This window comes from Trichomycterus rosablanca, chromosome 13, assembly GCF_030014385.1.
Source record: "Trichomycterus rosablanca isolate fTriRos1 chromosome 13, fTriRos1.hap1, whole genome shotgun sequence".
NCBI lineage: Eukaryota > Metazoa > Chordata > Actinopteri > Siluriformes > Trichomycteridae > Trichomycterus > Trichomycterus rosablanca.
This window is the reverse complement of record NC_086000.1, coordinates 21648263-21674736: the sequence shown is the minus strand read 5'-3', so window position 1 is coordinate 21674736 and position 26474 is coordinate 21648263. Positions and strand designations below refer to the sequence as shown.

The window sequence follows — 26474 nt, the reverse complement described above, 5'->3', positions numbered from 1 at the left end:
AAAAATCCCAGTTGGATTCCCAGATGTGCAGAAGTACAAAACTAACTGCATAAGCCAAACAGTCTTTACTGTCTAATATAAGAAGTTCAGACGTACTGCTTAGTGTCATTAAAGGGAGAAATACATAGACCTCATTCTATATGTAGCCAAAAGCATGTGGACACATGACCATAAACATTCGTTAGACATCCTATACCAAAACCATAGGCATTAATACAAAGATATCCACCCATGCTTTGTGAATATAGCATCCTGTACGTATTGATAAGGCTGTTTACAGGGTTTTCGAGTGTGGTTGTGTTTGATTAAATTTGTGCCCATTCAGTAAAAGTAGCATTTGTAATGTCAGGCACTGATTTTGTCTGACATTCAAATCTATCCCAAAGGTGATCAGTGGAGCTGAGGTCACAGCTCTGTGCAAGCCACACCAAACTTGTAAAACCATGTCTATATGGACCTCACATTGTGAACATAGGCACAGTCATGCTGGAACAGGAAAAAGCCTTCGTTTAAATGGCCCCCAGATCAACGACATTTATTTTATTTTATAGAATTGATGATTTTTCTACACCAGTTAGTAACAGGTGTGATTGAAATGGCCGAACTCATTAATATGAAGGATGTCTACATACGGTACATCAGGGTTTTTTAAGCCCTGGGTCGCAAGCCAAAAAAATGGGTTGCAGAGAAAAACAATAATTAAATAAATGAACTTTAACAGGCACATAAACACAAAATGAGCTTGTATGCCCCCATGTGGAGGCTTTACATTACACAGTGGGACCAGATTGCCACCATTTTTATTAATTGCATTGTTCGTGATGAATTGTTTGTGTTGCCTGGGTCGCAATAAAAATCATGGACAAAATGTGGGTCGCTTAAAAAACCTTCATCCGTTGCTGGAGCTGAAACAAACAGTAGGACGTCTTCCTCTGCCTCATCAGTTCAGTATGAAGCAGGTGCGGTGGAACTACAGCCTGAGGAGATCAGAGTCTGTACAACATAGGGGTTACTATCGAGGCTGAGCTAGTAATCCAGCTTTAGCTGCCAAAGCCTCATTCTGCTGGATGTGATACTCCTGGAAGCGCATGGAGATCCGCTGGGTCATTTTCAGGTACTTTTGTAGACAGCTTTCAGAGCATGTTGTCTTAAAAAAAGAAAAGAAAAGAGTATTTATTGCTAATTATATAACTGATAAAGATGGTCAGGGGAATACAAGTATACTTTGGTCATTTATTTGAAATATAAGTGATTAATTAAAAATATGTTCACACCTCCTCGGCTTTGACCTCTCTGGTGGTGAAGTCTTTCACACAGTCCATGAAGCAGTTTTCAGTCAGTTTGTTGTAGGTGCCAAGAAATTCCTTGAACTGCAAAATAAAACATGGCACATTGTTTTATAGCAACACTAGTGAGAGTCATGAAAAGCACTGCTGAATGTTTTATGTGTAGATAAAGTCTTTTTAAAAAGAAATATACACATTCACTTATGCCATCTTTTAATTTTACATTTACATTTTAGGGATTTGCAGATGCCTTTATCCAAAGCGACTTACAGTTCTGTGGCAGTATACAGTGTGAGCGATTAAGGGTTAAGGGCCCTGCTCAAGGGCCCTACGGCAGCAATGTTGTGGCAGTGGTGGGGCTTGAACCAGCAACATTCTGATTACTATTCCAGTATCTTAACCACTAGGTTCGGCTTGCCCCTAAACACAAACCGTTCAGAAATGCAGTTTATCCATGGTATGTTTATTATTATACAAGGGCCTTGCTCAAGGGGTTACCAGTGGCAACCTGGCAGTGGTGGGGCTTAAACCCGTGACCTTTCGATTACTAGTCCAGTGCCTTAACTGCTAGGCTACAACCAATAGTACAAGCACAATGTTTTCCTGTATTATGTAAGTGTAGGTGATTTGCACGGCAGGATCAGCTGATGTACATGCAAATAGGACATCAAAACCATAACTGATCTATTAAATAAAGAAAACATAGATTTAATGTGCTTGCTGTGTGTTAGACTACACATTTACACCATGCTAGATCAGAATAGGGAGGTGGAATAGACTCACTCTAAATTTACAAAAAAAAAAACTCTGGACTATGATGCCAAGTATACAGTTACTGCCTATATAGTAGTCTATTTGATGCCAAACACAATAAGCCCACTTCTACACAGCCATCAATGAAAAAAGCACTACTGCAAAACCACAGAAAATCTTTAGGTGTTGGACCATTTCAGAACAGCAGTGAGAGGGGTGCTAACCAATAAGAAACTAGAGAAGGATTAACACGAAATGTGTATGGACATAATTCACTGTCTACTGTCTACACACTTAGCAGGAAACAAATCAATAAAATAGTAAATGTATACAGTGTTTACAAATATCAGCAGCTCTTCTGTAGCAACTGCACTTCCCATTATAACATATACAGTTACTATTATGGATGCATTATGGCTTTGCTAAGGCTGGTCCACCATCCAAACAATGTACATGAGAGGAGCTGAGAAATCATGCATAGCAGCAGCTGGAATAATGGTTTCAATCACTGGTGTAATGCCTAATGAGTATTTCTCGATTTGTTAGGTTTTATCCAGTCAAATTCAGTCAAACAAATACAGATATTTACTGGTTAGTTTACTAACTGAATGAACACAGCACAGATGAATCTTTTCCTTTACACAAACACTTCTTGAAATTTTTTTTCACTGCTACTGTTCATAGACACTCCTGTAATTGCGGTAAGATTGACTAATTTAATTTACCCAGATACAATGAATACGATGCTTTAATGATGAAGGTTAATTAAATGGAATAAAGCACCATATGGAACACTGACCTTCAGGGAACGTATTTTTAAAAAACAACAGACTTGTTTGTTTACTTTCAAATTAAACTATATTAGATTAGATTCAACTTTATTGTCATTACACATGTACAAGTACAATGCAACGAAATGCAGTTTAGCATCTAACCAGAAGTGCAATAAGCAGAAAGTGCAGAATAAACAGTATTTATGATATACATTATTTACAGTGGGTAAATAGCAGTGGTATAAACAGGATCTATAAACTATACTATAAACAAGATATGTAGCTGAAAAACAATATACATATTAAGGTACAGATTAATATTAAGGTGCTATGCAGGTTAAAGTGATTAAGGTGCTATGGACACGATCAAGCAATGAGTATGTAAAAACATAACATAACATAATAAACAGATGTATACAGTATATATGAGATTTATGTACAAATGAAATATGTACCATTGAAATACAAAGCGGAAAAAGGATAAAAATGATAATGTTTGTAGTGCGGGGGGTGGGGGGGGGTGGGGGTTTAACGGGGGACAGAGTTCAATATGGAGACAGCTCTGGGGAAAAAGCTGTTCCTCAATCTGGTAGTCCTTGTCCGGAGGCTCCTGAAGCGCCTTCTTCAGAATAGATATATTATGTCTTCTCAACTTTTTACAAACCTCACATGTCCTTGTTTTTCACTAAATCCTTTTCTAGAACATGTAATTAAAGCTACATAAAAACTCAGTTTCACTGTTCAGACTCCCACCACACACCTCCACTTTTTGTTTATAACTACTTAATTCGTCATTAACTTATAATTTCCAACTTCCAGATATAATGCTTCCTCAACTTGTAATATTTACTAGCAAAGTCCAACAGCCGTCTGTTAGCCTGAGTTATGCAAATGACGCCATATCAACATGGCCGTTCACACCGTCAACAAAGTATCAATTCTCAACTTTTCAGTAAGTGTGCTGCAGTTTTTTTTCTTTAGATCACAGGCAGAATAGATTGTTACATCTACAACGTGATCACTGCAAATGGGTTAATAAAGCTGTGGTGCTTGAACAGACCCAACTCAAAGAAAGCTTTTTAAAAGCGTTTGTATTTTCCAACTTAGTAGTTTGAACCCACAGAGGTCGTAAATGATGATTAATTTCCAGTTTCTTTACTTTGGGTATATCGAGCTCCATGGATCTATAAATCCCACAGTTTACTGAGACCCAGTTTAAACCATAATGGGGCGGCACGGTGGCTAAGTGGGTAGCACTGTTGCCTCACAGCAAGAAGGTCCTGGGTTCTATCCCCAGGTGGGGCGGTCTGGGTCCTTTCCGTGTCTGCATGGGTTTCCTCCCACAGTCCAAAGACATGCAAGTGAGGTGAATTGAAGATACAAAATTGTCCATGACTGTGTTTGACATTAAACATGTAAACTGATGAATCTTGTGTAATGAGTAACTACCATTTCTGTGATTAATGTAAACAAGTGTGTAAAACATGACGTTAAAATCCTAATAAATAAATGAATAAATAAATCACAATGGTCTACAGTGCCACACAGTGGTCAGAGAAACACACTGACTATCATACCTGCCAAATGGTTAAATAAGAAACATTATATTTGCAGAAAAAGGATCTGATGTTTTCTTGTTATTTTCTCATGCTGTGTAGAAGACATTTATGACTTAAACCAGCATTATCGTACAGTACCTGTTTAATCTGATCCGATTCTGACACCTGAGCAGCCATAGTCCACCACTTTAAATCTGCAGATCAGAAATAGGCATGGATAATATTGCTTACATGACATGTAAACAGACACGACAAAAACAAAAACAAACATTCAATTTGAAACGGGTTATGCAGTCTGGTTCATATCACCAATTAGATTAACACAATCGGTCCTGTTTTAGCTGTTTCCTTTTCTTATAAATGCATTGAAGGAAAACAGTGCAATTAATCAAAGCTTTGGCTGTGCACTGCAACTTCTATAATAAAAAGAAAAACACATTGTATTTATATTTTATGCTAGATGACCCTAATAAGCTATTCACTTCACATCCATGTTGTACATCACTGTGTTTTGTACATCAGACAGTTCTTTACAACATTCAGGACATAAATCAAATAAATCGTTCACTATAAAAACATGAGAAGAAATATTGTACTCTGATTCCATTGAACTAAAATGATCATGTATAGAACACATCCAGCTGTCTGATGAGGAGCTCCTGTATGTAGCATAAAAGCTAAGCAGCAGCGGCAGCTCACATGTACAACACACAACTACCCATTATACATCATCTGATTGAGAATATCATTAATATTCGTTTATATGAGACACAGCACATCATTAGTATCAGTATCAGTACTAATAATGTACCTGTTAGGTGATCTGAGGATGAGACACAGTATAGCTTGCAGGTCTCTGAAGGACATGTGACGGTAAGTGTGAAGAATCTACCACTGCGATTGCGCAAGAAACACAGTGCTTTTTAAAATAACAGTCTTATGTTGTAAACATATTGAGGAATAAAAAATATGGTTGCAAACGCTACATACCTTTGTGATGGATATGTAGGTAAGTCATGGTTTTTGTGACCAAGTAATTGAAACACTTACTACTCTATCCAACAATTGTCTAAGATTGTCCAAATATCAAGCACTTACAAATTGTTTTGTTAGGGTAAAAGTTTTATACTTCATTTATCTTAATGCACGACCTCCTAATTCCTTGTTAATTCCTTTCTTGTTAACAACAACTTGATATACAGAGATGGAACTGGTTTGACTGCTCCTTTTAAAAACTGAACAATACTTTCTTGCCAAGCAAGGAATGAAAACCTAAACTGCAACCTAAATGACTAGATAATATTTGCCCAGGTAGTTAAATATAATTCACCCAACAGACACACAACTTTTATAAGTTTAAAGCTGATAGATTATGACTGAGCATGATCATATTCTTCACAGTGAAGCAAGCAGAAGAGAGAAAGAGAAAAAGAGAGAGAGAGAGAGAGAGAGAGAGAGAGAGAGAGAGAGAGAGAGTGTGTACATTGGTACACTGAGTTACACAGCAGTATCACACACACAAACTGCCCTACATACTGGGAGAGAAGAGCGGACTGATCACACACGCTGCACAATTTGTAGCAGCTTGTCACAATCTGAGGGACAACCAGTGAGGCCGACCACAAATTATTATTGATTTTTATTGATATTAGTGTTTTTTTTTTTATTTTGATTTATTTTATTTATTTTTCTTTGATCTTCTTTATTGATCATTAATAATCCTGTAAAGAACTTAAATTCTAGAGTTGTATTCTAATCTGTTTTATTTATTTATTTATTTATTTATTTATTTATTTATTTATTTATTTATTTATTTATTTATTTATTTATTTATTTATTCATTTTTTCTGTTTACTGTTTATTGTTTACCACTTTGGCAACAGTGTATCTAATTACAGTCATGCCAATAAAGCACCACTGAACTTGAACTGAACTTGAACTTGAGAGAGAGAGAGAGAGAGAGAGAGAGAGAGAGATGATATACATACTGTACAGTACAACGAAAATCTTTCTTTGCGTATCCCAGCTTGTTTGGAAGCTGGGGTCAGAATGCAGGGTCAGAGCGCAGGGTCAGCCATTGAACGGCGCCCCTAGAGCAGAGAGGATCTTGCTCAAGGGTCCAACAGTGGCTGCGTGGCAGAGCTGGGATTCGAACTCTCAACCTTTCAGTTGATGTCCCAAAGCTCTACTCTGCCATTTAGGGAAAATATACACCTCTTATCTTATGCTGCTACAGTATTTCTTGGGAGCTGCAGACAGCAGAATTTCAGTGGTCCATTTTTCTAACATTTAGATTTACATTTTCAGCATTTAGCAGACTTGCAGTACTGTGACTATATTGTCTAACTAATTGAGGGTTAAGGGCCTTGCTCAAGGGTCCAACAGTGGCAACCTGGCAGTGGTGGGGCTTGAACCAGCGACCTTTGGATTACTAGTCCAGCACCTTATCCGCTAGGCCACAACCGTCCCGTCTAACAAATATTTATAAGAATTATATGAGTTATGCAAACGAAGCGGTGGTTATTAATCCACACGAATGACTTTTGCGTTGTTAAATGGCCATCTTAAGAGAAATGTTGCTGGATCATAATGATGTGTTTCATTCTTTAACTGTTTATACAGAAAAGCTATTCTTAAGCTAACAGACCAAAGGTGTGACTGTGTACTTTTATTATGAAATCGCTGCAGTGGCAGAGCTGTTGTGGTGTTTAATTTCAGTTGTGTTGAACATTGTTGTCAGTAACAGTTGTTGTGGATGGAGCAGTACAGAGCAGTTTAACAGAGCTACAGACTGGAATACTGTAGTTGTACTAATACTGAATTATGTTCTGTTCTATTATACAGCTGGACACACTTAGCTCTCTCTCTGTGCTAGCACTAGCGTGTTTACTTCATGTACTAGTTTAAACAGACGCTGAGGAGCAGCGGGCTGTGGCGCCAAATTCAAAACAAATCCTGGACAAACCTGAATTAAAGCAGAGTATAAATGTTACTGACTGTGTAACTTGTAGCTTTTTACTGTGAAAATTGGGTAAGTTTAAACATTCTACTAACTATCTAATTATCTACCACAACATGTTATTGTTAGCAAGCTAGCCAACCTGGTAATTCTCCTCACCAGACATGTTACATACTCACAAAACACCTTACCTCATATAAAGAGTCAAACTGTGTATTTGTTCTAAACTTAATGTTTCTCATTTTTATTTTAATACTTGATAAAGAAGCTCTATTTATAAGGTCATGTTGTATCGAGTTTATGTGAGAACTTATAAAGTAATATTGTATACAGACACAAAACCTAGCTAACCTAAAAGTTCTTAGTAAAAGTTTAATAATGTGTGCATTGGAATCTTTGCTTGAACTATTTTAATGTAAACAATTTGTATTCCTTAAGCATATAAACTAAAGCTCTGTAAAATCATTAATGTGTAAAATAAAAAAAATGTATGATTAACCATATACCTCTAGGTCTATACATGCTGTGAACATTAATGCTGTTAAAATGCAACAATCCAATGTAATTATTTGTTAATGCCAGGGATTAAAACCTAATTACATTCCCCCCCAAAAAAAACACTAACGAGGACATATGCAGTGGTAGCTCAGTGTTGACGGTACTACAACCCCTGGCAAAAATTATGGAATCACCACTCTTGGAAGATGTTCTGTCAATTGTTTAATTTTGTAGAAAAAAAAAAAATCACAGACATGCCACAAAACTATCATTTTTCAAAATGTCAACCTTCTGGCATTAAGAAACAATAAAAAAAAAGAAACAAATATAATAGTTGTGGTCAGTCACAATTGCTTTTTTTAGATCAAGTAGAGGAAAAAAATATGGAATCACTCAAATCTGAGGAAAAAATTATGGAATCACTCTGTAATTTGCAGTTTAAAAACAAAACATCTGCAGCAGATTAGATTTGCTAATTATTCTTCAGTTTAAAAAGAGTGCTTACACCTCGGAGAGCTGTTGCACAAAGCAGATTGTCATGAATCATGGTTCCAACACAAGATATGTCAGTTGAAACAAATGAGAGGATTATAAAACTCCTTCAAGAAGATAAATCATTGTGGAATGTCGCAAAAGATGTTGGTTGTTCCCAGTAAGCTGTGTTTAAAATCTGGACCAAGTACAAACAAAATGGGAAGGTTGTAAAAGGGAAGCATACTGGTAGACCAAGTAAGACATCAAAGCATCAAGATAGAAAACTTAAAGCAATATGTCTTGAAAACAGAAAATGCACAACAAAACAAATGAGAAACAAGTGGCCGGAAAGTGGAGTCAATGTCTGTGACTGAACTGTAAGAAATCACCTAAAAGAAATGGGATTTACATACAGAAAAGCCAAACAAAAGCCACCATTAACACCTAAAAAGAAAAGAACAAGGTTAAAGTAGGCTAAAGAAAAGCAATCGTGGACTGTGGGTGACTGGATAAAAGTGATCTTCAGTGATGAATCGCGAATCTGCATTGGGCAAGGTGATGATGCTGGAACTTTTGTTTGGTGTCTGTCCAATGAAATTTATGAAGATAACTGCCTAAAGAAAACATGTTAATTTCCACAGTTGTTGATGATATGGGTCTGCATGTCAGGTAAAGGCACAGGGGAGATGGTCTTCAATAAATGCCAAAGTCCACATTGAAATTTTAGACGCTTTTCTTATTCCATCAGTTGAAAGGATGTTTGGTGATGATGACTTCATTTTTCAAGATGATAATGCATCTTGCCATAGGGCAAAGGACGTGATAACTTTCCTTCAAGAAAACATATAATGTCAATGGCATGGCCTGCAAATAGTCCGGATCTCAATCCATTTGAAAATCTCTGGTGGAAATTAAAGAAAATGGTCAATGACAAGGTTCCAACCTGCAAAGCTGATCTGGCAACAGCAAGAGACAGTTGAAGGCAGATTGATGAAGAATACTGTTTGTCATTAGTTAACTCCATGCCTCAGAGAGTTTAAACCATTATAAAAGCCAGAGGTGGTGCAACAAAGTAATAATGGTGCAGTGTTTTCTAATGATTTCATAATTTTTTTCTCAGATTTGAGTGATTCCATATTTTTTTCCTCTACTTGATCTAAAAAAAAGCAATTGTGACTGACCACAACTATTATATTCGTTTCTTTTTTTATTGTTTCTTAATGCCAGAGGGTTGACATTTTGAGAAATGATAGTTTTGTGGCATGTCTGTGATTTATTTTTTTTCTACAAAATTAAACAATTGAAAGAACATCTTCCAAGAGTGGTGATTCCATAATTTTTGCCAGGGGTTGTAGACTAGACTGGTGATCTGAAGGTTGCTGGTTCATGCCCCCCACCACCACCACCACCCAAGACCATAAAACCTTAACTGCTTGCATTGCATTCAGTCACAATTTAAAGTTGCTTTGGATAGAAGTGTCTGATAAATGCCATAAATGTAAAATAAACTAAAGTTCACAATTTTTTAGTGAATGGAATCCTGGTGAATATAGTTAGCTCTTCCCTTGCTTGATGCATACGTGAAGACATCACTGGTCCTGTATTTGTTTACATTTACATTTTCGACATTTAGCAGACCAAAGCGACTTACAGTATACAGTCTAAGCAATTGAAGGTTAAGGGACTTGCTCAAGGGCCCAACAGTGGCAACTTGGCATTGGTAGGGCTTGAACCAGCGATCTTCTGATTACTAGTCTGTTACCTTAACGCTAGGCCATGTCTGCCCCTAGTTTCCCTGTTTTCTGTGAGCCTGTTTTCTTTGCCTTTCCCCCCCCAAATGTTTACTGGGGGTAAATGTATCCATATTTTTCAATGTGCTGGTATCACACTTCTAAGATTCCTAAGATTGAAATTACAAATCAAGTGTTAACCTACCTGACAAAGATGAGTAAGCTACTAGTAGAAAGTATACATGTATTACTGCACTGTCGCCTCACAGTAAGAAGGTCCTGGGTTCGATCCCCAGGTGGGGCGGTCCGGGTCCTTTCTGTGTGGAGTTTGCATGTTCTCCCCGTGCCTGCGTGGGTTTCCTCCGGGAGCTCTGGTTTCCTCACACAGTCCAAAGACATGCAAGCGAGGTAAATTGGAGATACAAAATTGTCCAAGACTGTGTTCGATATAACCTTGTGAACTGATGAACCTACCGTTCCTGTCATGAATGTAACCAAAGTGTGAAACATGACGTTAAAATCCTAATAAACAAACAAACTTTGGCAAGCATTTTTATAAGACACATTTTCTATGTCTGACACTAAAAGGAACATATAACTAACATTCTATTGTTATATCTTTAGCAATGCACTCTGGCCCATCTGCACTAAATACAACCAACTTGGATGAGTCCACCTCCAGTTCTGATGCAGCAGATGTTTTAATACGCTCAACTAAGGTGGCTTTGGAGCAGGACAGACAGACAGACGAGCATAAAGGCATGGAGTCAGCGTTATCCTGCCGCAGTAATGTTAATATTCATGTCAGGAGACTGTCAGATTCTGCGCATAGTCCATGTTTGTTTGAAACCTCTGAACAAGGAATAACAAAGCAAGTGGTTCCACCTGTACTTCATGTAAATTTATCTACAGGTAAATGTTTTACTTTTTGTAGCTCTTCTGTAAATTCTGAGATTTATGTCTGTGGATCAAGCAAAACACATACAATGTCTTTCTTTTATAGGATCAGAAAAGCAACATCATATGAAATCCGATCAAGATCTTGGGTTTTCCAGGAGAAGTGATGTAAGCTGCACAATCAGCATGATATTTAAGCACTACTTTTATTAGTGAACTGTGTAGTTAGGGGCACTCCAGCTTTTTATAACCTAATCTTTATCTACTGTGTGTATGGACAGTTTCCACAGTCAATCATATTGACCTGTTTTTGTCCACTGAGAAAAAGAAAAATTGAATTCCTGTTTACTCAAAACACAACACTTAAAATGAAGAGCTATGAGCGATTAAGGATTCCATCAATAAACATTTAAATGTGTGACTTTATTACCACCAGTATCTCCAAACTAGACCTACTAAAGCTCTTAGTATGTCACAGCCATGAAGTAATGTTTATGCTGTTATGTAGTTATTCTTCTTTTAAACATTAATTCACCATCTCACGGCTGTACGGCTTCCACAAAGTCCATACTTTCATGGAGTGTCTAAACATCTCCTTGTAGACTTTTATAAGCGTGTTGTGTTGAAATGTATTTATTTTTTGGTCTGTGGCAACTGTATGTGCACTTTAGCTGTGTCAGATTAGGTTGAAAAGCGCTAGAGTGTTGTTTTTGTGTTACTGTGTATAGTCTAGTTTTGCATGGTTTATATGGATTAAATAACATGACTACAAAGGAGCAATGCTGGCTGTTTCAGGTTTCTAGAGGAGGCAGAAATGAAGTCAAAACACCAGGTATCCGAACACTGGACAGTAAACAAAAAGGTAATTTCAATTGCAGTTTATCTGAGACATGTAAGCACGGTGTTTGTCACATGGTTTGATTTTCTAACCTATTATAAACATTTCAGATCAAGATGTGTTCATATCGAGATACTCTGGTCACGGGAGAGGTGCTGTTGCTGCTGCGCTAAAGCAGAGGTATGCTTTACTCACATTCTCATCTGTAAGTAATTGTGATTATTACATTGATAAATATGAGTAGTTTTTGATGTAGAATTGTACGTATAGATTTGTAATAATAATTTTGATACATTTTAGTTTGTATATTTACATTTGCTGCATTTAGCAGATGATTTTTTCCAAAGCGCTGGTGTAGCGGCATGTATCTGAACCCCAGCCTGTCCTTCCTTCCCTCAGACATAGCGAGTTGTGTTTGTCAGTGACTTGAATCAGGTCTGTGCAGTGACGGGCTAGTTGTCTAGACCGCTGCACCACCTGAGTGCCCCTTGGAAACAATGGCCTTTTTGCACTACACTGAGCACCCAAGCATCAAACTTATTCTTGCATTGTCACAAAAGAGCTCACTTCTGAGTGTCAGTAACTGAAAATAAAATGATGTGTGTACAAAGCAGTTCAGCAATGTTTTTTCACTTCACCAAATAGATCTCACAGTGTAGCAGCAAGACGAGAGGTGAAGGTTCATTTGCTGGATTCAGGGCTTTCACAGAGCAGCCAATTGCAAGTTCCTGATGTGCAGCCGAACACTGCTTCACTATCAGGAGACGCTGGCACTGCTACAAATGTGGCAGCTATTACAGCTGCTGCCATTGCTGCCACAGCTCCACTGATTAAGGTAACGTACATTAGAATACAGATTATATTCTCTATCTACCAACTACAACATGTACTTACAATCTGTTCCTGCATATTTGTCACCTTGAATTCTTTTTTAAACCAACTGCTTCATTATGGCTAAGGTTAAGGGTGCCACCTTAAAACATTGGGCTTAAGGCAGGAACACATCCTGGACAGGATGCTGGTTCATTGCAGAGCAACACAGTAAATCACACATAATACTCTCTCAATTAATCTTAACTTTCTGCACATTCTGCACCTTTAAATCATTTTATGTAACAGACCTTACACACAGCAACCAAAATAGGAAATTAAACCCAGAACAGTATGAACCACATTGTGGGCTCTTGTGCAACCCTACTAAATGATTTTAGATAAGTGAACAAAACAGGATATAATAAATTAAGATAAAACGCAATATGATTTGTGTTTATTTAAAGGGATGAAGGTAATACATTTTACCCAGCCCCACTAAACTTAAAAGCCACCAGGATCTAATATTAGATGAGAAAAGAAGTCAGGAAATGTAAGGTGACAATCCAGATACTTTTTCCCCCTCCTTTTGGCTGCTCCTGTATATATTAGTCACCACAGCAGATCATTTTGGTCCGTATGCCTGATTTGGCTCGGCGTTTACACCTGATGCTCTTTTTTATTCTTGCTTGTGACCTGCACCGAGAGCTCATCCCCAAATTGTAGAGAGTAAAAATTGTGAAGAGAGTGTAGTAATTGTTTCTGTATCTGTTTTATGATTACCAGGCTCAAAGTGAGATAGAGGCTCGAGTGGCTCAGGTGGCATCTGAGTTACGGCGCCTCCAGGAGGCTGAGGGCAGAATGAACAGAGCATCAGAAAGCAGGTTGGGAGGTGCCCCAGACAGAGTGGCACAGCTGGAGGAGCAGCTGACTGTGCTGACCCAGCAGAGACTTCAGCATCTGGAAAGAATCCAAGGCCAGCAACTTGATCTGCAGGTGCAGTCTTGCCCATAATCTCCCACCTAAACTTCTTAGGCTTAACTTGTTTATTTGTGTTTCTATATAGATTGTTATCTCCCAATCGAATCGTATCCAGCCCATCATTTTACCTGCATGAGGCGAGTTCATATGGGGATCTGTTTTGTGCACACAGAGTCACGCACCTATCCTTTTATATCACATCTCATTGCGTTGGTGCCATTGATCAGCCTGCAGAGGCCACAAGTGCAGCAGTTATGAGGAAGCCTATTTGGCCATTGTCCTGCCCCTCACAGACACACAGCCAGTCATGTGTCTGTGTAAACACCTGGCCGGCTGATATCAGATTTGAACTTGAGAGTTTGAGATCCCAGAAATGGTGGGCTGGCGTATATGTGGCAGATTCTTACATATAGGTTTATCATGTACATATAGGACTATGCCATTCTCTATTTCTCTGGTGCTCTTACCAAGCTAGCACAGGTTAGCATATTAGACTGCCACCCTACTCGAGTGGCATGTTAATTATTTTTGCTTTGTGTATTATTTTTTTTTTAATTAGAATCGTCTCCTGGGGTCTGCACTGAATGTTGTGACATCACACAGCAACCCACCGAGACAATCCACACTTCATGGCGACTCCATTCCGACTGAGTCTGTACAGAAACCAGGTGTTAAGCTCACTGTTGTGGACAAAGCTGCTGGAGATGCTGGTTCTACAGGTATAATTGTATGATTGCAAAGACACTTTTCAATCAAAAGAAGTTCAAATCTTAGGGAACACGGTGTGAACCAAGTGATTGTCTCCTATACGTCTTGTGTAAGTTGTGTATGTGTCAGCTATTTAATAACCTAACTGGCCGTTCTGTTTTTTTTTTTTTTTACATTTCCATCAACAAGGTGTTCAAGAACAGAGGAAAGATACACCAAGAGGAAGAGAAAAATGTCCACTGGAGACACCAGCACCCCGTAGAGTCATTCCCAAGCCCACCTGTTGGAATTGTACAGCCCACAGCAGCCAGCAGAGCAGCACCAAGGCACACAAAGCTCCCAAGAAATACCACGGTAATTTGGGTTTTTCAATCTTTGGTTTTGAACGATGAGTAAGTGGCTAATTATTCCAAAGGGAAAGGGTTGTTGTAGTTAACTCAAACTAATGTACTGTTAGTGTAGTGTAGTTCCATATGGAAAGTATTTCTCCACAATATCCTGTCTGGGTCTTCAGGATTCTTTATGGTTATTAATCCATCTTTTGCTGACCATCCTCTTCCTCCTTCACTTTCAACACTTGTGGAAAAATATTTACATTTACATTTTCGGCATTTAACAGACGGCTTTATCCAAAGCTAAAGCTAAGTTAAGGGCCTTGCTCAAGGACCCAACAGCAGCAACCTAGCAGTGGTGAGGCTTGAACCAGTGACCTTTTAATTACTAGTCCAGTACCTTAACCTCTAGGCTACAACTGCCCTGTGTATGATAATGATCATACACATAAATGTCATTAAATTTTCATCAACCAATTTATCCTGGTCAGGGTTGCAGTGGGTTTGGTTTCACAGAGAAACACAGGGCAAATGGCAAGAATAATCTGAACAGGGAACCAGTCCATTGCAAGGCTCCCCACTCAAACATAGCCAATTATGTTTGTGTAGATGCCTGGCTGGCTAATAGCACTGTTGAGTTTCAAACCTGGATTTCAGTGGTGATGGGTCAGAGCAATAGACCATTGCGCCACCCAAAATAAATTGGTAATATACCAAAGAACTATACAAGAACAATCGATAAGATAATGAAACATTTAGTATTTAATGTTTGCTTGTTGAATATAATTTATTGCGATCATCTTAAAAGACAGAAAGACTGAAATTCTTTAATGAAAACAGTATACAAAACCTGCTTAAGACAACAGCACCAGGGAAAATACTACTTTTTTGATGCATTTAAATCTAAAACATCTTCTATAATTAGTTTTAAATGACTACGCAATCTATGTACCGCCGTATAAATAGCCTCAATGTGCTGATACGGCGATAAAATAAAACAAACAAATCATCTTAATAGAAGCCAATTGGCTAAAATAAAGTGTAATTATACAATAGTGTAATGTCGTGAGAAGCCTCATTGTGATCAGATTAACCAGCCAGTGAATCCAAGTGTAACTGAGATTCTAAACCTGGTTTGCTAATTCCAGGTTTGTTAAACCTGACAAATACACCACACAGCTGTTTCTACAGCTAACCTTTCTAAAACTAAAACATATATATGTAATTTAAATGTATATAAATAGTTCAAAATCACTGAAAAAACACAGTAAACCACAATAATTACCCTAATAACGTTCAACTACATTTAAACTGAAATCAAAACGTAAACTATCCAACAACTTAAACACTGAAAATACTGTGTGTAGGATTACAGTATGATCACTGTTACATAATGAAGCCATGCTGGATCACTGTTGCAGCTATTGCGTGTCACTGTGCTGTAACAGAACGGTTAAAATGCAGTGGTTACATTAGCGGGTTATTACCACGTTCTGCCGCAAACTTAAATGTGCTGTAGCGCCACTTGATGGCAGTAGCACCACCTCCAAATTCTAATCCCTGAAAAAACGAGCACAGAACCTGCAGTCTGAGATTTACTATTGCTTTTACTGTAAGCAAAAGTAATAACCATTCATAAGTGATTCATGCATTTCAGTATCTTTATGACTGTCTTGGTTATTGTCTAGAAAATACATTTTTGTTAGGTCTAAAACAGTCATAAACACTCAATTTATTCATTATGTATTAAATATATAAATTGTTTTAGTGCTCTTTTTTACATGTGAGTCATGTTTTAAACAAAACACAAACAATAACATGCCCATTGTGTGAAAAAGCTAGTTTATTATTATTATTATTATTATTATTAATAGTTTCCAATATACTTGTGTTGGAAATATTTCTGCTTGTGTTTGGACAAAAAAGGAAGTCATGCTCTTCAGTTTGTCACAAATTGCTTATTAACCCATAAAATAAGCTACTAAAAATAGCCCCTGGAGCTGATCTGGAACAGCTTTGTTTGATTGAAGGTGTGTGGTTGTCTCCTCTGAAGTAAACCTAATTAAGGGTAAAACATTTGTGTTGAACTAGGGCTGCTTAGCAGCTGTGTAAATACGGACAGTTGGTGCAGCTCATCTCAGCCCCGTTGTTTAGCTTCATGGCAGCTTCCTTTGAAAGCCTTGAGTGTTTACTCAAAACGTCTAAGACATGCTACTGCAGGCTGACCACAGGACACCGCCTGTATGCTTTCAGTTTTAGGCTTTAAACAAGCCCTGTCAAACCTGCACGTCTCAGGTCCACTGGAATGAGACTAGTGAAGGATTCATGGCAGCTTCTCAACCCACAGGCATTCTGTCAGGCTATATTCTTAGCAAATGTCCATTTCTTTTACCACCTCCAGTTCTATTCAATATGGAGGTAACAAGGATGCCAGTTGCATGCTCAGGGAGCACGAGTCATCGGCTGTGTCTCCCACATGCTTGTCTGGTTGAAGGCTGGAACAATTCTCTGTCTGAATCCAATATTCCTGTCTTCACAGCCTCCACACTCTCATTCTAGCACTGGATTGATTTTTAGAAGCAGCGGGTGTTGTTTTTTTCTAGCAGTTGGGATTGTGTGGGTTTGCAGAGAACTAATTGAACAAACGTGATTTGCTTGCTACATTGTAAAAAAAATCTTTAATTACACACTGAATGGTTCAAATACTCGGTTCTGTGACTGTCCGAGATGTCACATATGTGTGTACATTAAACAGAACAAAATAAATGCAGCCAGCAACTGAACACATGTTGGAGGGAACATGTGATGGTCTGATCTCTCTCTGGCCAGTGTGGAGGCCTGGCAAAATTAGATTAGAAAAAATATTAGTCTTCTATTTAACGTTTTTAGATGATGATTTTGTAACTCTTTTGTAACTCTGTTTGATTAACTAATGATTATTTGAGCAGCTGTTGTGGCATCACTTGTAGGTAGGCTTGTGTAATCTCTTTGACTGTAGTCAGTACGCTTACGCGTACGTGTGTGTGTGCATGTTGAGTCAGGAGAGAAATTCAGCATAAGATGTCTGTTGGTAGTGACTCCATTTTGTGACTGGTCTGCATCTGCCTGGTTGTCTTGGCAACCCTGCTATTTCAGCGGCTGGGTCGCTCGCTCATCGGCCCCGGCTGTCAGACTGCTCTCTGTTAGGGGACGGGGCTATTTTTAGTCCCGCTGCCTTTTGTTTCTCATACACCACCAAGAGCCACATTAAATCTGTGCTGCTTGAGTTATTATACGGGAATGATGGGTGAGGCAGGCATATAATAACTGAAGTGCATCTCAAGGATCTTTTAATATCTATATGTTATTAAGCATTGCCACCAACTTGGGAAATCACATGGTGGGAAATTACAACTGTTGCACTGGTTTAATTACTTTTTCACACTTTATTGTGTTGGGGATTTGATTTTGAATGGATATAATTGCTATTTTACCCTTTCATTTACACTCAATCACCCATAATGATGCAGTGAAAACATTGTTTTCCAAAATTTATTAAAAATCAAAACTGAAATCTCTTATTCACAAAAGTATTCAGAACATATACTGTGGCACTCCAGATTGTGGTAAGGTGCATCCTGTTTGCTTTAATTATCCTGCAAATGTGTCAAGAACTCAATTGCAGTCCACCTGTTGCAATCTGAAATGATTGAACATACCTAAGTCTTTAAGGGCCCACAATTTACACTGCATTGTACACCAGAAAACAAGCCCAAGAAACTGTGTGGATCTCAGTGATCAGATTGTGACAAGGAAACTGTTCAACCAACTTCGAGTGTTTCCAGGACTACAAAGACTTCGGTCGTTTTAAAATGAAAGCAGCTTGTCACAACCTATGTAAAGCTGTCTGCCTAGCCAAGCTGGGCATCTGGGCAGGAAGATTCTTGATCAGGGATGTAAGAAAGCAACCAAAGAGACAGCATGGTGGCTCGGTGTGTAGCACAGTTGCCTCACCCACAGAGAAGCAAGAAGGTCCTGGGTTTGATTCCCAGGTGGAGTGTTCCGGGTCCTTTCTGTGTGGAGTTGTCTGCCTGGCTTTCCTCCAGGAGCTCCGGTTTCCTTCCGAAGTCCAAAAACATACAAGTGAGGTGAATTGGAGATACAAAATTGTCCATAACTGTGTTTTACAATAAACTTGTGAACTGATGAATCTTGTGTAATCAGCGATTACCTGTTCTGTCAAGAATGTAAACAGAGTGTGTAAAACATTACGTTAAAATCATAATAAATAAAGCAAACCATAAAAGAACTCCATGAATCACGCCCTTATCCCAGAGTGGCAAGACTGAAGTGGAGTTTGCTAAATAGTATGTCAAGCCTTGCCTTTGGGAGGTGCCTGTGTCAGTGCACTCTTATGCTGGTTCCAGGTCCAGACAAAATAAGGAGGGTTTGCATCAGGATAGGGTAATCAGACCAAAAATGATCCACTGTGGTGACCCTTAAATAAAGAAGCAGCTGAAAGAAAGAGAGAAAGTAGTGACAGCAATAAAATAGCTGTATTTTATTTATTTATTTATTAGGATTTTAATGTCATGTTTTACACACTTTGGTTACATTCATGACAGAAACGGTGGTTACTCGTTACACAAGACTCATCAGTTCACAAGTCATGGACAATTTAGTATCTCAATTCACCTCACTTGAATGTCTTTGGACTGTGGGAGGAAACCAGAGCACCCGGAGGAAACCCACACAGACATGGGGAGAACATGCAAACTCCACACAGAAAGGATCCGGACTGCCCCACCTGGTGATTGAACCCAGGACCTTTTTGCTGTGAGGCGACTGTGCTACCCACTGACCCACTGAGCCACTGTGCCACCTGACAATAGCTGTATTTTAATGAAATAAAGATACATTATCTGGAAAGTATAACGTCATCTTTCATAATCCGTTATTTTTGCTTGTTTATTAATCTCCCACTGTGAATTTACACACCTACAAATACATGTGTCGGGAGCGTAACCATGTAATATTCGATCACACTTATTGTGTGATCAACACTAGGGATGCCCAGATGTGCTGATAATGAAAATGTCTTTAGTTTGATTCACTACTATGCACAGGAGCATCAGAAACAAAGTAATAAACTTTTTATCATACACTGCCTAAAAAAATGAATTATGTTTTAAATAACTCGGCATTACAGGAACTGGTTCAGTGCTGGCATGGTTACTGTGAGGATTTCAGTGTAGCGGCTGGTAGGGCCGGGCAGTGCAGTGACATAAACACTGTATGTAGAAATTTTTCTCCAGGAGGAGATTTATGTCTTTTTATAAACAGAGCTGTACTGGAAGCTGTCACATAACACTTTTGCTGATCCAATTTGCAGGACTGCTTTGTGTTGTTTTCATGTGTATGAAATAAGGAAGCCAGGCAGAAGAGGAAAAAACAAAAGATTTCATTCACTCAGGACTCCAACTAAACATCGCTTTGGTAATAAAAGGCACACCAGACACTGCTAAAAAAAAAAATCTAGCCTGAGCGATATTTGCTACTGTTTGTTTCTCCTGGCAGCAGCAGGCTGAGCAGGTCATCTACTGCCACAAATTCCAGCTCGTTTTGGGGGATCCCTTTGGCATTTCCAGCCCTGATCGGATCCAAATCTGAATGTCTCCTTTTTACACTAAATCCATGCACCTCTTTAACATTGTGAATGAAAAAAAGGGTGGAGGGCCTTTTTTTAAATTCTCAGCTTCCATGTCTCCCGGTAGGTGCCAGAGGGACTTTTTTACTCTCCACTGAGATGCCCTTTGTAAGGTAAATGGCAGGCTTTATTATTAGCATGTTTTCTTACCTGCCAGGACCTCTAGCATTGCCGTTTCGCCCCGGGGGGTGATGCTGTGCCGTGCATTGCACCACACTTGCACAAAAAGGCTTTTCAGCTTCTCGGCACAATCATGCACAGCTGGTTACTTAAGAGCTTTGCAGGAGAAAAATTGTCAATTGGATTGCTTTTGTTTATTGTATTTTGCCTTAAACCTGTAATATGGCTAAACTTTGTGCTAGCTGGTGTTATTCAGCTGTGTTTCCTCTGGGGAGGATCATTTTGCAGGCCTGTTATAGTGTTCCTTTTAACCCTGTGGTCTTGCTATGAGCTTCCACCTCTTGGGGAGGTGCCAGCTTTGTGCTAATCGCTCTCCATTGTTTACCCGTCTGTGTTTGGAATAATTGTAAAGGCAGTATAAAAGACAGCCTCTCGCTGTTGCTATGTGTCTGCCAAATTCCAGCTGATGTTTTGCAGCTGTAAACACTGTTCAAGTTTGTTCTCACCCAGCTGCTGGGAAAAGGGGGCTGAAATCCGTGTGGTAACGGCAGCAGCCATTTCAAAAGCTTAAGCAGCCGATGGAGTCTGTGTTAAACTCAAAAATGACTTTTTTTTTTTCTATTGGTTTTGTTTAAAACCGAAATATTATCGAATAGGGGTCATTTCCCTGCTTCTTTTGACCTGCCTCATCACTCATACAAGGGAAACGCAGTACAGTACAGGACAGAAACGGTCTTTGTGAGAAGAGCATTAGCGTGACATGTTCCACACATTGTTAAACATAGTAATCATTAAGCTTCCAGGCCTCCGGTTTCCTTTCTGGCTTTTCCTCGTCTGGCCTTACTGATTGTCAGACGCTGAGGTGTGGTGCCGAAGCCTGGCATGACGCTGTTGTTTTTGTAGGAGGAGTCTCATTTTTAGCCATCCTTTCGACCTTGAGGAAAGGATTATGGTCAGGATCTCCTTGGGAGCTGGGATAATGTTTTTGGAGCACTGAACAAGCCTTGTCCCATGTATTTATATAGTTTAGTTTTTTTTTCATCTGCATTCCAGAGTGCTGCAGGGGAACATTCTTCTTACAAATCCCTTTGGGCTTTAATGAACTCTGGAAACTGACCGGGGATATATTTTGCGCTGCCTTTAAAAACATCTGGGTTAAGGCTTTTCTCCTTAGACAAAAGCATTTTTTTTTTACCATTTACAGTCATCTACTGGCCGGCAGTAAGAATAATAACAGCTTTCACTGCCCTTTATCTAGCCTGACGTGTATGGCTGCACTAATCCTGTTTTATTTTCCTCCTTTTTTGATATGATGCTGATATCAGAGCTCTATTGTTTAACAACCTCACCACCACCAAACTGACTATAAACACTTTTGTTGCCAAGATTGCAGCAGGCGATGACACAATTTGTCTTTGTTCACAGGCAGGATTTATATTTTATTGCTTAATATTATTACATGTGTACAGCCTAATATAAGGTATAATATGTAATATAATACTAAAACCTGAATTCTTGCCGATCCTGTTTTTAAAGCCGGTACCTGCCCTGATATCTACGTATGTGTAAGATTAGTGCAACCCTACATCAGACGCACAGCAATCTGCATAAAACAAATGATTGACACATGTGGTCTGATTGCTAGAACCGGTGATCAGTGGAAACACATTTTACATTTGGTCAAGTTTGAATCCATGTTCATTCAGTGTGTATGTGTGCTCAGACTGGGTAAAATGCTTAGTGAGATGTGTTTTAGACGCTGTGTTTTTTCTTGCTTGGCAGGAAATGGCAGGCTCTGGGACCAGATCTCTAACAACCAGAAATCTACAAGATGGCCAGCACGGTCCGATGGAGTAAAGAGGGTTGCCATAGCAACAGTCAATGACAGCCAACCAGAGCATTTCAGGTAATGATAAATCTTTAAGGGAAAGAACTATACAGAGCGTTTATATGTTTTCTGCAACCACACTGCACATTTGTGTTATTTCAATAGATATTTTAGATGCAACAGCAAATTTGACCTGGTGATTGTCAAATTAATAATTGCAGGTGATATTTGACATTTGAATTGTTATTTCTATTAGTGTCAAGCAACTCATTTATGCTCACTGACCTGGCTAGGACCCTTGTTTCTTTTTAGAATAGCCTTCATTCTTTGTGGCATGGATTCCACAAGGTGTTGGAATAGTTATTTGAGGTTTTGGTCCCTGGTGACGTAATTTCATCATGTACAGATCTGTCAGGTGCATGTTCATGCTTCAGATCTTGTCGCCATCCCAAAGGTGTTCCATTTAATTTAGAGTTTGTGACCAGGGAGACCACTAAGGTTCACTTAACACAATGTCCTGTCCATGGAACCAATTTTAGATGACTTTTGCTTTGTGACATGGTGCATTACATGCTGAAAATAGACATGATAGGATGGGTCAATTGTGGCCATGCTCAGACAGTGTGTAGCAGCCAAGCAATGTTGGATTGGTATTATTAGCCCCATTGTGTACCAGGAAAACATTCCCCACAGTATAGCACTACCGATATGAACTGTCGATACAAAGCATATTAAGTAGCTTTTAAATATATAAATGCTACAGCTTATACACAAAGAGTATATGTGTGATTAGCACAAAATAATGATAGTGATTATGTAATCGGTTTAACAACATCTTCTCTGAGAGCCGACTTCACCCCACCCCCATTTCCGACACGTGTGCAGTAGCTGACTACCAGTGACGGAGTCTTACAGAGAGCCATATCACATTCTGAGACACACTATGTGCACCGCAAAACATTGTCTAAACCCACCCTCAGACACAGCCAGTTGTTTCTGTTTTGATGCTCGGCCAGGTCTCATAATCATATCATACGATAATTATATTATATTATTATTTTATACCATAATGAGCATAAAAATGGAGTGAAAAGTTACATCTTTTAAAAATTTACATGAATTTCTAAATTTCTTTGATGTAATGACAGCATGCACTCAAGCTGGTATGGACTTTACAACATCTGTTCATCCAAGTATGAGACCAGCATGATTTCACATCAGCATTTTAGGATGTTACTGATGCTAGGCTTACCCTGTTAAGTGCCCCTAAATATAAATGCTTGATGAGGTTTAGGTCAGATTACTGCAGAGTAAAGTCCGAGATAGTCAGTACGCCTTGATCTTTTTTGGTTGTCAAGTAGTTGTTACAAGGCTTTGAGGTCTGAGATTTGCTGTGGCTCTGCCTGATAAGAGGTTTAGAGATACAGCACCATGTCTAGAGTATAAATAACTACAATGCGTGTGCTAGTGTCTAAACTATCACACAGTCAGGGTGACAATCTGCCACCAGACTAAAATATTGATGTTCCTGGCTGATGTTGCAGGGCTGCCTGTGTTACACAGGGGTGAATAATTTCTTGGTGTTATTTAAATGTCTGTTTTTGCTTGGCAATTCCACCAATTCTCCCATGGCTTTATGTGCATCATGGCATGACCTGGGTTCAGACGAGCACGTCGTTAAAAAAAGCAGAAAAAGCTGCGGCCCAACATTTACCAAACATGGACATTCAGCAGAATGTGGTTGTTACTTAACGTAGGTTAGCTTGTTGCATGATTTTTTAAACAGTGTGAAAGGCTATAAACATTAAATAATTAGCAATACTAGATTGTGTTTTTATTTTGGATAGTATGGCATGACATTCAGCGTGCTTTTAAATATAACATGCAAACGGATTGTTGCTTATGCACTTCACGCCAAAGCACCCAACTGCCTCAGCACGATGCTTAGGGTGAAATATTTTCCAATAGCACTACAAATAAAGGCAACGTGATGGAAAGTCATGCATATGCAGTTTACTAAGCAATCTGTGTACTAGATACACACATATAAGGAGCCCAAGGGAGGCAGTAACTCACCGAGCTGCTCCAGCAGCCTCTAGTCCCCATGGCAACGGCAGGCGGTCTCTATCAGCTCCATCTGAGAATAGGTAAAGTAAATCTGTATGCGTTTGGCCGTCCGCCAGCGTCTCAAATGAAAGAGCACTTTGAATGGCTGCCAGGCTCGGAGGAGGAGAGGGGGCCTGTCAGGCCTGCTTAATGTTGGCAGTTTGTACTTGGCAGAGTTCGCCTTTTCCCAGAATCCCTTACTCTGGCAAGCTGCCAGCTGCTTAGCGGAAGCTGAAAGTTAACCCCTGCGACAGGCCTGGGGAAAGCAAAACAGTGAAAACTTTCTGCTGTGTATGTAAGCGAGAGAGAGAGAGGCAGTGAGGCACGGTGTGATCTACATGCTCGAGAGCGCTGCAGGGATACCAGAGAATCTCTCGGGGAAGGCAAGGGAAAGCAAAGTATCTTGTGCTGTCTGCACACAGAATCGCACTGCATGCTACTGCAGTGTTTTTCTTTCTTCCCTGGATGGGAACGAATATTTTTTGACTTGCATAATATATTTATTTAATCGTTCGTTTTCATTATTAGTGTTTTAAATGTGAAGCACCTCATTCACCTGGCCTGTAACCTACTCACACATACGCTCACATAATCACATTTGGCAGGCAATAGCTTCTTATCTAATCTGAGCTCTTGGCACTGTAGTTGTTTATTTTGTTGTAGTTGTTTATTGCTTTGAATCATTGCCACTGTGTCCTTGTTATGTACAACAAATTCGAACTCGCATTTCTTGACCTTAAATGGCAGTGGGTGGCACCATTATTCAATGCCTGCAAGACCCATTTTTCGTGCTGCATTTAACTAATATCTTGTGCGATTCATCATAACGTTCTGCTGCTGTGAATGTGTACAAGCTTCATTGCCTTACTCCTGCTATAGATTTTATTTACATTTATCATCCCTAGTAATGTCCATATATTGTTGATTTTGCTCATGCATCTCTAAGGTCTTGCATTTGGCCCAAAGTGCAGCTGAAGGATATGGCTTCATATGGATGTAAACCAACTCATTGCACATTGTCTGCCGTAGATATATAGTTAGAACATTAGATCTGTGATAAATGAGATAATGAGCTCAGTTCTTTAAAGCACGTTTCTTTAAATTTTTATAAGCTACACCTACCATACAGATTATATTTGTGGGTACACAATTACTGACTAGCCCTTCTGCTGCTCTGTATCAATCAGCACTGCAGTCATGGTTATGACATAGTGGTGAGTGTTGTACTTCTATGACTGTATCAGGTACAACAGTGTTGTTGGAGTTTTTTAAAACCGTTTAAGAACACATACCCTGTTAAGGCTTGTTGTAGGTGCATGGTCCTTTTTTGTCCACAGTGTGGGATAATCTTCCTCTGGTCTGTTATCAGTGACCGTTTATATATTTGGTTGGGGCACTATTATCTGCTTCACCTGATAAGCTCATACCAGAACAACACACACTACCATGCAATTATCCTGTTAGACTAACTGCAGTGCTGAGAATGGTCCCTTTGAAATAATAAATGGGGTACTGAGAGGGGGGGGCAAGTGTTCAGAACACCAGATCAGATACATCAGATACAGTCAGTAACTGTATATCCACAAAATTCAGCTTATCAATGAATGTACATACCAGATGGGTGTACCTAAGTGCTTGGTAAGTGTATATTTAAGTGTCGTCTGCAGTATGTGAACTCCTTTGATTGATAATGTGTGCAATGCTTTATTTTTTTTCCCACAATCGTGCTTTATTGTCACAATTTATTGTCAAACTGTATGTAGAATTGTATTAAATTTTTTCCTGATTTTGATCAAGGACTGCTAAGGCCATGTGTGGTAGCATTTTGCTCAGACTGGGCATCGCATTTGCTGCACTAATAGGTGTGGTTGACTTTGTAAACTCTTCTTTTCTGTCATGTTAAGCACTTTTATTGTCATATTTAGTGCAATGTATCATGTTTTGCGATGTAGAGCCTGATGTGGTTTTAGACGTGGATGTTGTCAGATGAGTGAGTTTAATGAGTTTAATGATATTATTGTTGTTGTCGTTGTTGTTTTGTTATTCGAAGCCAGTTGTTCTTACGTGGCCAGTCACAATATCATAGTAAATGGAAAATAGCATAAACATTAGAGCTAATAGTTTAGATGAAGGGTT

The 26474-nt window shown here is 39.0% G+C and overlaps 2 protein-coding genes across 4 annotated transcripts in view; one reads left to right on the top strand and one right to left on the bottom strand.

Moving 5' to 3' along the window:
* Window positions 1–103: 103 nt before the first annotated feature.
* Window positions 104–24332, bottom strand: timm9 (translocase of inner mitochondrial membrane 9 homolog). Of its 3 annotated transcripts, none has more exons than XM_063007188.1 (4): window positions 24309–24332; window positions 4510–4565; window positions 1275–1370; window positions 104–1147 (listed from the first exon to the last, which is right to left on the bottom strand). In XM_063007188.1, exons 2-4 carry the CDS (start codon window positions 4546–4548, stop codon window positions 1013–1015), a joined length of 270 nt encoding a protein of 89 aa, XP_062863258.1. In that variant the 5' UTR covers window positions 4549–4565; window positions 24309–24332; the 3' UTR covers window positions 104–1012. The 3 variants fall into 3 exon arrangements, with proteins under 3 accessions (XP_062863258.1, XP_062863259.1, XP_062863257.1); XM_063007189.1 differs by lacking the exon at window positions 24309–24332 and adding an exon at window positions 7522–7545; XM_063007187.1 differs by lacking the exon at window positions 24309–24332 and adding an exon at window positions 5183–5253.
* kiaa0586 (KIAA0586 ortholog) overlaps window positions 7285–26474 on the top strand; it is a 169165-nt gene continuing 149975 nt past the window's right edge. The window contains exons 1-10 of the mRNA XM_063007183.1: window positions 7285–7402; window positions 10657–10944; window positions 11036–11097; window positions 11725–11791; window positions 11878–11947; window positions 12413–12602; window positions 13364–13573; window positions 14118–14277; window positions 14456–14620; window positions 22187–22310. Coding sequence (XP_062863253.1) covers window positions 10659–10944; window positions 11036–11097; window positions 11725–11791; window positions 11878–11947; window positions 12413–12602; window positions 13364–13573; window positions 14118–14277; window positions 14456–14620; window positions 22187–22310 — 1334 coding nt within the window. The 5' untranslated portion in view covers window positions 7285–7402; window positions 10657–10658. The remainder of the gene's footprint in view (window positions 7403–10656; window positions 10945–11035; window positions 11098–11724; window positions 11792–11877; window positions 11948–12412; window positions 12603–13363; window positions 13574–14117; window positions 14278–14455; window positions 14621–22186; window positions 22311–26474) is intronic.

What these genes read in the sequence shown, in the direction of transcription:
- timm9 (XM_063007188.1), bottom strand. Translation starts at nt 4,548, where the DNA reads ATGGCTGCTCAGGTGTCAGAATCGGATCAGATTAAACAG. An exon ending in AATCGGATCAGATTAAACAG is followed by an intron (nt 1,371 to 4,509) that starts GTACTGTACGAT and finishes TTTATTTTGCAG; the next exon opens with TTCAAGGAATTTCTTGGCAC. An exon ending in GAGAGGTCAAAGCCGAGGAG is followed by an intron (nt 1,148 to 1,274) that starts GTGTGAACATAT and finishes TCTTTTTTTAAG; the next exon opens with ACAACATGCTCTGAAAGCTG.